This window comes from Astyanax mexicanus, chromosome 23, assembly GCF_023375975.1.
Source record: "Astyanax mexicanus isolate ESR-SI-001 chromosome 23, AstMex3_surface, whole genome shotgun sequence".
Taxonomy (NCBI): domain Eukaryota; kingdom Metazoa; phylum Chordata; class Actinopteri; order Characiformes; family Acestrorhamphidae; genus Astyanax; species Astyanax mexicanus.
The window spans coordinates 17431044-17444348 of NC_064430.1; the positions used below are offsets into that span (position 1 = coordinate 17431044).

General features: G+C 38.2%; 1 protein-coding gene across 1 annotated transcript in view; it reads right to left on the reverse strand.

Annotated features, from left to right (window-relative positions):
• The window catches only part of pth2rb (parathyroid hormone 2 receptor b), a 113815-nt gene extending 104863 nt beyond the window's left edge, over positions 1–8952 (reverse strand). The window contains exon 1 of the mRNA XM_007257083.4: positions 8892–8952. Coding sequence (XP_007257145.3) covers positions 8892–8952 — 61 coding nt within the window. The remainder of the gene's footprint in view (positions 1–8891) is intronic.
• Positions 8953–13305: the final 4353 nt, after the last annotated feature.

The window sequence follows — 13305 nt, forward strand, 5'->3', positions numbered from 1 at the left end:
AAAGGTTTGATAGTGGGTGTGAGAGAACTGACAGTAACTGTGAGAGGTTTGATAATGAGTATGGGAGATTTTGAAGTGAGCGTGAGAGATTTTGAAGTAAGTGTGAGAGAACTGTGTGTGAAAGTTTTGATAGTGAATGTGTAATTTTTAATAGTAAGTATGAGAGATTTGACAATAAGGGTGAGAGGTTTGATAGTGAGAGATATAAAAATATGAGTTTTTATAGTAACAATGTGGGTTGTTATAGTGAGTGTAAGGTGTTTGTAAGAAGTGTGAGAGGTTATAATGTTAGGGTGAAATCAACAATACTGTTTTAAGTGGTGCTTTAAAGAACACAAGATCACACTTTTCTACCAATGAAAAAAAAAACGGAGTCAACTAACTAGTAAAGACAATAATTGTCCTGTTTGCTAAAAAAAGTCTTTAATTACTAATCTGCAGGTTTGCATCATATATATAGTGTTGACCATTGAAATAACTTGGCTTGATTTGACTGGAATAAACCTGACATCTGTTGGCCTTGATTAAACGCAGAAGACTCCAGGTGCCTCTGCTTGACACTGATTACAATGAGATTTCAGTATTTATTTGCGTAGGTACTACCTGAAATTAGTTCTGGCAGTGTGGGAGGTCTGGCAGATGCAGAACTCAGTGCTGTTTGTGTTATTAAAGTTACAGTGTGTTCAGTAACTGAACAGTTTTAATAGATATCAGCATATAAAGCGCTTCAGGCAGCACCTTCTCCTAAAAAAAAACTTGGCTATATTATTTTGCTATTTCCAACAACCTTGAGAGTAACTGAGCAATCCTGAAGCATAGAGCCATGTCTGAACACACTGCTGCCCTTTGTCTCTCAAAGCAAATGCGTCGGTAATCCAGTCCTGTACGCTTAGTGCAGTCTTTCTGTTGAGTCATTCTGTAATTATAGGTACAATTCATGTCCGGGGAATATGTCTTTTGTGCATTTTCATCAGTACATATTTTTTCTCCGCACGTCATCGTACAATATAGACTTTTACCAAATAACATATTGCCTTTAATGCAAAAAATGACCCTTATTATAAAACCTTTTAGCTATTTTCTATTCATAGTCTGGAGCTAATTATTGTTCATGAGGAAAATGGTAATTGAAAATGCTTTGAGTCTTATTGTAGTTTTCTTCTGCTTCATGGGAATCAGTTATTTTCGTTTGCTGAACGCTATACAGCTGCTAGAACAGGGTTTGTGGATTTAGCGTATATGTGAAGCTTTACAATTGTGCATTGAAAGACACAATTGAGCTTATTAATGGTGTAAAAATAGTGATTTACACAAGTTTTCTTTTTAAAAAAAACTTATAAGCATTTTTCACACTGTCTCAACTTTTTCTGCTCCATTAAAGAGTTTTGGTACTAAATGAGCTTTTTTTGTTATTTGTTTGTGTTTGCTGTGCCAGATATGAAATACCATCCCTTTATTGATTGCTAAATATATGTTTATTCATGAGTCATATTTCACTACACTTGAAATATCAGAGAGATGTGTGGTCTGGGAATTATCTCTTCCTATTTCAACACTGAGTTTTTCTATTTCTGGCTTCTGCATCATAATGCAGGGATGAAGCAGTTTACGTGTGGCAGGTGGCACCGAGTAGGGCTTGCCAATCTTTCCAGTTATATGATCTTATGTCCAACATGTGTTAGAATCAACAGTGTGACTATCAGGATGTGGTGTAGGGAAGACGTTGAGGCGGCCGTAAACGCAGGTAAGAAATAAATATTTAATAAATAAATAACAAAGAAACAAAGAAACAAGGAACAAGTAAACACGTAACAAAGATAAACCAAAAAAAACAATAACAAAAATAAACAGTGAAAAAAAAAAACATAAATCTAAACAAACAAGAGATACTAGAAATAAACTAACAGGGCTAGGGAAATATATATACAAGGGAATAAACTAATAAATAAACAGGAAATAGACTATAAACGAGAGAACAAGCAAAAAACAAGAAACAAGGGACTAAGGCTATGAGAGACAAGAAAACACTGAGATAAGCTATGAAACACAGAGAGAGATGAACGACAGGTGAAGGTGCAAAGACCGACGAAGACAAAGTGGCACAGGGGATCTATATATATGAACAGGAAACAATGAACACCTGGGGAGACAGGTGACGAGGGGCGGAGTTACAAATGAGACACGTGGTGGAAAACTACTGAGACAGGGGACACAGAGGAGCAGGGGTCACGTGGGAATAACACACAAGCACGAGGACAGACAGAAACAGGGCGAGGACGTGACAGATGTTCATGTCCATGTACTTCTAACTCCTAATATTAATAACTTGTGTAATAATTCCAGTATGAATGGAATTGTTTCTTAAACCAATGCAGAGTCCAGAATGTAAAAAAAAAAAAACTAATAAAAAAATTATAATAATGTGTTACTGATTCTAAATGAATTGTGTGCTTTAATGTTGACAGCCATAAATTACACACATTTTGAACTTCATATTGCTTTGTGGTTTAGGGAAGATATCATGGCTAAAAATAGTAATGAATTAAATCTAATAATAATGAGACACAATGTGTATCTATGCACTGTAAACAATTAGTAAGATGTGTATGTACAGTATAATATGTATAATATGAGTGTTATTGGCAGTCTAATTTAAAAATAAATCCACCCTAACCTATCGTTTTGTTGGTTTATTTACAACTGAAAACTACTGAAAAACACAGTGACCTCTAGTAGATTTAGTTTTATCAACTGAGTACATCTATAGTATACACAATATAGTGCATTCAGGTTGGACTAACCACAAACTGTCGAAACCACCCCTTTCAAAACTCGAGCGCAAAAAACTCAGCCGAGCACAAACTGCTGCTGCAGGTAATTCACACAGCGCGCCAGGAAAAAAAACACCCAAAAGGAGAAAAATTAAGCTTGAGAGCAACATTTTCCTCAGCATTCACACGATTCCCTTTTTTCCCTCGCTAGTTTCACATTTGTGCACACGAGAAGTTCATTTACACACGCAAAATGTTAAAGCATGCTGCTTAATTTTTTTTCACCTGGTATTTTTGCTCCCTCGACTTTTGACATTGATGTGACGCCATACTTGTCTTCTGTATATGCGTGTACTAGTTTTGTATTTTGTGGTCCTTAAAAATCTCTGTTTTTTCAATCCAGGTCTGTTATTTGGTGAACTTGGTAAGTATGCCAGGTGTGTTCATTTTGTAATCTTAGTGTAATTCTAGTTATTCATTTTCTGTTTGTTTACAGTTTGTTTAGTTAAGCTTAGTTTTGTTTTTGTCTTTGTTTATTTACGTCCCGTGTTTTGGTTTTAGTTTTAGTTTTTTGCTTTTATTTATCATAAATATTTATACATATCAATAAATATTTATGCATCTGCACTTACGTCCACCCTCCTCAGTTTGTGACAATTATTTTATATTGAGATCTAGTAAACGACTCCTTTTAATAATATAAGAAACTTTGCAGTGTGAAAGATTGTGTGCACCCATGTATTGCAAATGCTGAAATTTTCCTGGCATGTCACCAACTGAAATTTGGGACTGTCAAATTGAAATTTCCAATCCAATTACTTGCACATCCGTAATCTTCATGGAAGATTCATAAGAAAGACAAATGAAAAGAACAGTGGTGTTCACAAAAATATTTCTAAGAAAGTTGAAGTGGAAGACACTGTTTTATTTGGTTCTATAATTCAAACCAGATAGCAGAGAGGGCAGCTGCTACTGAGCATTCGTTTTCATGAAGACAATAAAACCCAATTATGTGGTCCTGTGAAAATTCAACTGGAAAAAAAATATAACGCCACTTTAGTTTCTAAATCAGTTTTTCTGGTTGGAGTAAATTGTGGTTTTATTCTATAAACTACAGGAAACATTTCTCCCAGATTCCCCCCCAAAATATTGTAATTTACAGCATCTATTTGCAAAAAATTAGAAATGGCTGAAATAACAAAAAAGACGCAGAGCGTAAAGTCATCCAAAAGCAGTGTGTAAGACTGGTGGAGAAGAACATGCCAATATGCATTCATATCATGAATATGAACTGGCTCTCCTTGCTTTATTTGAGGTCTAAAAGCTCTAAATCTTTTTTTTTGTTATTTCATCCATTTCTCATTTTCTTCACATAAATGCTCTAAATGACAATATTTTTATTTAAAATTTGGGAGAAATGTTGCCTGTAGTTTATAGAATAAAACAACAATGTTCATTTTACTCAAATAAATACGTATAAATAGCAAAATCAGAAAAACTGATTCAGAAACAGAAGTGGTCTCTTCATTTTTTTTTTCAGAGCTGTAAATAAATGGTTTATAGCCACAAACAGAGTGTATATGAGTGAATGATGAGCTGTGCTCAGTATCTTTTCTCAGACATTAGCTCTTCACTATAAAATATTACATTCTTAATGGCAGTCTAGCCAACTCATGAATCTCCAGGATCTAATTAAGCTGGCTAAGCTGTGTATTCCCATGTTATACCAACAGTAATGACAAAAATACCCAATGTTTTAGTGAAAACAGCTGTAGACAGATGAAGTGTTGCGCATTAAATTGAAAATATAGCAAACACAGAGGTCCAAAGCTCTTCCTACTGCTTCTTTAATCTATTGTTTCACAGCTTTGGATGATTAAACGGTATGTTGGTATGTTAATGATTAAACAGCTGCTTGTAGCAAAGATTGTAACACAAGAAGGATCTCCATCATCAGCTCTGGATAATGCTTTAACCTGCTAACAATTTCAGCCAAAGACCTGTTTTAACTGGTAGCTGGTTTCAGATGGTGTAAGCTGGTCGGAATGGTATACTGGTGATGGTTAAGAGGGTGGAAAGCTGGTCATAACACTTTTTCTGTAACAAAACGGTGAACAGAGACGGTGAAGCAGAGCAGACGGGAGGCGGACTTATAAGCGGGTAAGACAGACTTTGATAAATAACAAATAAACAAATAAACAAATAGGGGAATAACGAATAAGTATATGTACATAAACAAACAAACAGGGAGTAATGTAAAACAGATAATAACTAAACAGGGCTAGGGATATATACAGGGATAAATACGTGAGTATGTACAAAACAAAGAAATAACGTGACTAGGAAATAAACGTGACAAATAACGGACTAGAAATAAACAATAGCAGTAAATACAAGAAACGAGGAGTAAGCTATAAAGTAAACGTGGCGAGGCAGACAACAAGGGAAGGTGCAAAGACCGACGGATAAACATAGACAAAAGGGTACTATAAATATTAACATGAAACACTGAACACCTGGGGAAGGGGCGGAGCTACAAATTAGACACACGTGGCGGAAAACTACTGGAGAAACACACTAGGAAACGGGGAAAACACAGGGAAACATAGCGAGGGCGTGACATTTTCACACAGGACCATGTATGTTTGGAATTTTTTTCTCCCAACATGGTAGACCACTTACTGGTTGACCATAGCTTGGTTAGGTTGTCATCATTCTTGTTGACCAGCTAAAACATCAAACTCAAACCAAGTAGCTAGAGAAATTGAACTCAGTTAAATTTTGCTTTAACTCGAGGCCTATTTAGGTTTGGATTTGTCTGTTCTGTGCTGCAAGCAGATCTCAGCAATTTAACCACATGCTATAATGTCAGGTTTGCAGCAGGGAGGACTGGAGGTGGACGTAAACCCAGGGTAATTTACACTGATTAAAATACAAAAGAGAAAACAATGGAACAGCAACCTGACGGCATTAAACACACACAACACCAGACAACAACCACAAGCTCAAACACAGGGTCTTAAATACACACAAGGGGAATGAAAATCACCAGGGATCACTGATGAAAGGGAGGAGCTACAAATTGAAACAGGTGAGCGGAGACAAGGAAAGACAGGAGAGCCATGTATGTTTTATTCTGAGGTAAAATAACAGGATGGCTTAATAGGAGGCTTGTAAAACGACATCTGAACACGTTTTATTCCAACCAAAGTCACATTCTCCACTATTTATGTATCAAAGAACAACTTAAAATACTCAATAAATGCATTTTATGAGCACATTTAACTGTAGATGAAGCATTTTCTGGTGTTTAAACACGACACACACTCCTACCAGACATTTTGGATTAGAAACGTTTGATGGTGCAAATCTGAAAGACTTGAACTGCATGTTTCTTCTGTAATGATTAGATTTGATCGTATATCACTTTGATGAATAAGAGGCAAAGAGAGAAAGAGAGAGATAAAAAAAATAGAGACAGACAGACATAGATAAAAAACAGACAATCAGAAAGGGAGAGAGTCAGGATTGGTGAGGTATTCCTGACTTTATGAGTAGAAATTTCGACTTGTGGGGGCGTTCCAGTTCACATTTCATTCTTAGAATGAGTTAGAATGGAACAAAGCATTGGTTTTTTTTTTTTTTGCTTATTTGCAAAGTATTGCCAGCATTTTTGTAGGATAATGAACAATGTCCTTCTTTTTTGTCTATTGTGTATTGTTGTTGTGGTTTGCATTTAGATTAACCTTTTTGCTCTGTCTACTTATTCTATTTTTTGATTGTCTTGTTTTTGACAATGCATTTAATACACGTGCAATTTAATTTAAACTCCTGTAATATGCGATTGGATTGCCCTTTCATTATAAAGGACAATTTATCCTGTACATTTTTATAGTAAATCTAAATATCTCAGAAAATTATCCACAAGCTATAAAAATACCTCTTTCTAAGATAGAATAAAAGGGTGGTAAATTGTAGTCTTATAAAATGACACTTTTTTCCTTTTTTCCCCCATTTTTCTCCCAATTTAGCTAGGCCAATTGTCCCACCCATTCAGCTATGTCTCTGCTGTATATTCCCCATCTCTAGTGATGCTACAACACAAGAAGGGTGAAGACTTCTAGCACATGCCTTCTTCGACACATGTGAAGTCAGCCACCACCTCTTTTTGAGTAGGCAGTGCACTTGGAGAGGAAAGCGCAGCAACTCGGTTCTGATACATCAGCCCACAGATGCCTTGCGCTGATCGACATCACCCTAGGAGTGATGAAGGGAAAGCCAATTGTGCTCTCTCAGGGCTCCGGCAGCTGGTGACAAGCTGCATCACAGGGATTGGAAGCGCTGAGCATTTCCACTGTAGCCAAAAATCACATATTTGCTATTTATTCATCAAAGAACAACTTATAATACTTAATAAATGCATTTTATGGGCATATTTAACTGTAGATGAAGCTTTTTTTGGTGTTCAAACACAACACACACTCCTACCAGACATTTTTGATCGGAAACGTTTGATGGTACAAATCTGAAAGACTTGCATGCACTTTTTCTTTATTGATCAGATTTGACCATACACATCTTTGATGAATAAGAGCCAAAGAGACGATCAGAGAGGAAGACACAGACTGAGAGAGAGAGAGAAATGAGAGAGAGATGGGTGTGGGGAGATTGCTGCAGACTCTGGTGTTGAATTCCTTCTCTAAGCGTGTATCTATGTCTCTGCTCCGGTTTGGGGATAATCGTTAAGAGACACAGCTCAGGCCTCTGGAGACAGGCGACACTCTTTCAGCTAGATTAGTAATCTGCTTTTTAGCTGCATCATTAAAAGAAACAGCGCTTCCCTCTGATGTGTCAGACACCAGTGTCTTTCTGGCTGCTGTCGCCATCTGATCCACCTTAACACGTCCTCTTCAAAGCCTCCTCTCTTCCTCCCTCTCTCTCTCTCTGTTTTCTCTCTTTTTCTCTCTCTCTATGTGCCTCGCTGTTTCACGGTCAGTCTATCATTCTGTTGCAGTGTCTCTGTATCATTAGGCCTCATTTTATTATACCCTTATATTTTTGCTTCAGGATTGCTGTATATTGATTGGCATGACCGCATCATTATACACAGAAAAGCCAAAAGATTATGGCCAGGCTAAAGGTCTAAAGCGCTGCCACTATGATCGGAGGAGATTGCTGGTTCGAATCCCGCTCATGCAGCTTGCCATCAGCTGCCACAGTCCTGAGAGAGTACAATTGGCCTTGCTCTCTCTGGGTGGTTACAGTAGATGGCGCTCTTTCCCCTCATCACTCCTAGAGTGATGTCGACTAGCACAAGGTATCTGTGAGCTGATTATAACAAAATGTAAAAATTTTTGGATATTTGCAATTTTGTTAGAGTTACACATACATTCGCTACAACGTAAGTGTAGCAAATATTTTCCTAATATTTTTTTGTCCTGCAAAAATCGTTCCCATGCAACAAAAATATTCTCACGCAGTTCCTGCAGATTTTCCCACACATTTCTTTAAATCAGGAAAAGGTCTGGCGATTCAAATGGCCATGGCATAGCATTTGTCTAAAGCGCTGCCACTATGATTGGAGGAGATTGCTGGTTTAAATCCCAGGCATGCAGCTTGCCATCAGCTGCTGGAGCCCCGAGAGAGCACAATTGGCCTTGGTCAACCCACTCATTAGGATTCCCCTATCACTAGTGATTCCCAAACACCAGGAGGGTAAAGACTAGCACATGCCTCCTCCAATACATGTAAGGTCAGACTCCGCCTCTTTTTAAAACTGATGCAGCATTGCAGAGCAACATCACAGAGCACTCAGAGGAAAGTGCAGCGACTCAGTTCTGATACAGCAGCTCACAGACGCCTTGTGCTGATCGACATCATCCTTTGGAGTGATGAGGGAAAAGAGCGCCATCTACCCACACAGAGGGAACAAGGGCAATTGTGCTCTCTCAGGGCTCCGGCAGCTGATGGCAAGCTATTACACTATTAAGATTGATTTATAGTATATACTGTATCTTATTGTATTAATGTTTAGTACACTGGGACACAGTCCATGACTTACACACTCTCTTTGCTGCTTTCAGATGGGAAAATTCATTTTCCCCCTCTATTCCATCCTACTGCTTCCAGGATGTCCGGGATCGTCCCTCCAGCTGCCGGAGATGGGCTCCACCCCTACCATCCTTCCATGTGCGTTAGGATCTGCGTGGATTCAGACTTAACAAGATCTGTGCTGATAAAGTGGCCTTCTCCAAAGTATAACTTTTTATTAAATTCAGTAGTGAGTTGTTAAATTCAATTGAGATTAAAATATTTAGTCATGCCTTTGTGTCTCCAGAGTAGTTTTGAATACAACCTAAGGAATTCATGTATGAAAGGGTTAGCCACCACAACCAAATATACCACCTGTGTAAATATGATGCTGAAAACTATAAAAACAAATAATTTACAAAACCAGAAAACAAATGAATGTAAATCGGGGTCTCTTTAAAGTGTATGCTCCTCTCTTTTGCTTCGTCTGACCCCGCACATTCACATCTCTTCATCTCTGGTTTGTGTGTGTTCTCATGTCCCTGGAGGTCTAAGCATCAGTGTCAGAAAGCTTTTCTGCACCCTGGCTGGAAATATTACTATTATTATTATGATTACCAACAACCAAAATGAACGCTCATCATCTGTTTCACTGAGGCAGAAAATTGAGATATGTTAAAAGAGCTGTAAGAAAACCCTCAGGACCTTAAAGGTTGTGTTTAAAAAGTAATGAAACTGTAATTCCGTCATTTTAGTTATATTTTTGTTATTGGATAAACTCGGTAAGTACATCCCCATCCCCCAGATCCACAAATTGGGCAGTAGACAAACCAACGAAACCACGCTGAACGATTTGTCATCAATGAGTCAGACGTCCAGAATGGCTGGTGTTATGTGGTGGGGTGCAATTTTGTACGGTTCCAGATCCAGATGGTGCTACCTTTCCTAAACATTCACTTTGATGCACAACTCCAAAAGAATAATGCTCACGCACTTACTGCTTCCATCATAAAGGCTAAACACTAGCTAATATGAAATTGTCAAACACATACAGTAAATTCAGCCTAATCTGAGTTCCTAACTTGTGACTTTTGATGGTTAGAAAACAATTTTCCCACAAATGCAAGTAATACAGCTTAAAAGACTTTTATTTTGTCTGTCACACTCAACAGGGAGTGGGCTGTATTATGTAGTGTACAGTGTTTTACTGTTCTTACTCTATAAATACACAACACTTACTCAGTAAGTACACAGAAACAACAGGGAGTGGGCTGTATTATGTAGTGTACAGTCTTTTACCGTTCTTACTCTATAAATACACAATACTTACTCAGGAAGTACTCAGAAACAACAGGGAGTGGGCTTTATTATGTAGTGTACAGTCTTTTACCATTCTTACTCTATAAATACCCAATACTTACTCAGTAAGTACTCAGAAACAACAGGGAGTGGGCTGTATTATGTAGTGTACAGTCTTTTACCGTTCTTACTCTATAAATACACAATACTTACTCAGGAAGTACTCAGAAACAACAGGGAGTGGGCTTTATTATGTAGTGTACAGTGTTTTACTGTTCTTACTCTATAAATACACAATACTTACTCAGTAAGTACTCAGAAACAACAGGGAGCGGGCTGTATTATGTAGTGTACAGTCTTTTACCATTCTTACTCTATAACTACCCAATACTTACTCACTAAGTACTCAGAAACAACAGGGAGCGGGCTGTATTGTACAGTCTTTTACCATTCTTACTCTATAAATACACAATATTTACTCAGTAAGTACTCAGAAACAACAGGGAGTGGGCTGTATTATGTAGTGTACAGTGTTTTACCATTCTTACTCTGTAAGTACACAGTACTTACCCTCTAAAACGTGGGCTGTATTATAAAGCGTTACCCTTGAATTAATTGATTTTAAAGTAAATTAAATATGTGATTGCCAATTTGAATTCATGTTTACATTTTTAGATTTTTAGCTTAAATATTGTGAAATCTTCAGGGAGCTCCTTTAGGTGGTGCTTAGCATTTAAAAGCTTGCCTTAAAGACACAGATGCAATGCCATGGCCTTGATCCAGCACCACTTTTAGTAGATGGTCTACAAGTCTAAAGGTTCTGTTTAAATGTGCTGTTCCCAAACCAGGCAGCGATGTTCTCTGTGAGGATGCTCTCATTGGTACTGGTGTAGTAGTTCTGCAGCAGCACTGAAGCAGAGCAGACTGAATTGCCTTGGGCATCAGAGGTGGTAGAGATGCTGACAGGCCTTCTTCACCAGGCAGTTAATTTGGCAGGACCATGACAGGTCCTGGGGGATGTGAGAACCTGTCTACTCTTTCCACCTCAGTTCCGATGATTATAACGGGGTACTACTGCTTCCCCTGCTTCTTGCTGTAGTTCACTATCAGCTCCTTTTTCTGAGAAGATTATTAAAGATTGATCCTGGCAGCAGTTCTTTAGATGCTTATTTTATTTTAGCTTGTTTGAAACGATTAGTATTTGCTCTACAATAATGAAAAGTGAACTTTAATTGCACCCCTGATGCCTGATGGCAAGATCTAATCATCTGTCTGGATAAACAGGTTGAAGAGTCTCTGGTGCAGTTTTATCATTTGTACAGTTTTATTTACTTCTGGGTTAACATTTTAATGTCACACGTCCATGTTCTCCCTCCACCTCTGCTGAACCACTCAACTACAATCCCCATAATCCACCTTTTCTAAGGGACTGCCACATGTCACCACTCAAGTCAATTAGGATCTGCTCAGTACACCACTAATCTGTTTCAGCTGTGACTCGTTATTAATTCTCTTCACCTGTGAGTCTCTTCATTATCTTCTGTGTGAGATAAATGTACTGGCGCAAGAATGCTAGGCTAATGACTTTTTTTGAAAGTTAATTGGAGCCAGGAGTCAGACAACCTGGTGTTCAATCAATCTGATAAGATGTGATGCTTGATGTGAATCATGTCTCGCACAAAAGAGCTCTCAGAAGACCTACGTTCAAGAATTGTTGACTTACATGAAGCTGGAAAGGGTTACAAAAGTATCTCTAAAAGCTTGGTGTTCATGTGTTCACAGTAAGACAGACGCTCTATAAATGGAGAAAGTTCAGCACTGTTGCTGTTCTCCCTAGGCGTGGTAAAGTCCGGTAAAGATGACTGCAAGAGCACAGCGCAGAATGATCAATGAGGTGAGGAATAATCACCTCAGATAGAGTGTCAGCTGAAGACTTACAGAAATCTCTGGCACATGCTAACATTTTTGTTGACAAATCTACAATAAGACAAACATGAAACAAGAATGGAATTCATGGGAGACACTACTGCTGTCCCAAAAAAAACATTGCTGCATGTTTGAAGTTTGCAAAAGAGCACCTGGATGTTCCACAGCAGTACTGGCTAAATAAACTGTGGATAGATGAAACCAAAATTGAATTGTTTGGGAGGAACCCACAACCCTATGTGTGGAGAAAAAAAAGACACAGCACACCATCATCAAAACCTCATCCCAACTGTGAATGGTGGAGGGGGCATCATGGTTTGGAGCTGCTTTGCTGCCTGAGAGCATGGACGGATTTCCGTCATCAACAGAAAAATGAATTACCAAAATAACCAAGACTTTTTTTTAGGAAAACTCAAGACCATCTGTTCACCAACTAAAGCTTAATGGAGGATGGCTGATGCAACAGGACAACGACCCAAAACATAGAAGTTAATCAACAAGCGAATGGCTTTAACAAAAGAAAATACGCCAACAGGAGAGTCCTGACCTCAACCCTGCTGTGGCTGGTACTTTAAGCAACAGACGAGATGACCATATATGTCTCTTCATCTACTACTTTAGAAATATAAAAGAAATTAAGTCAAAGATAAGGTAACATCACAAATATATGACAGTGTGTTTAATTATATTTTTGTAATTGCTTTTAAAATGTTTGAAAATGTAATAAATACTTGTGAAAAAAAAAACTTCAATCAAATGTTTCAGTTTCTAAAAGAGGCCACATTTGAGAACTGCACACATTTAACTCAAGAAACTTAATAGAAAACACGCTTGTATTTGGTGTAATTGCATATCGAGCTCCAGAACACCCTAGTCTGTAGCCCTGAGGGACACCACTCACTCATCTTGTATCAGGTAGGAACACATTGGAAATATGTTTGCCAGAGGATGCCTGTGGGTGATAAGGTGTCATGGGGTAGGATAAACATTTCAAATCTGTACAGAAATACAGTATCTCTCCGTTTCTTTTCCAGGACACAGTTCCTGCTACTTGCTGAATCAATGCCCCCGCCAACACTTCTCTTCTGGCAGTGGGATGCAGTGTTGGGATTTTCTCTATTTTTCAGCCCACTGGACCATTTCAGATTCAGACTTTGACACATTTCAGTTTAGACACCTTGTTTCGTTGAGCAATATGAGAACAGGCTGGTAGAACATGCACCTGGCCTTTGGCGACCATCAGTGACCTTCAAAGAGATTGCCTTAGGGTGCTCTGAAA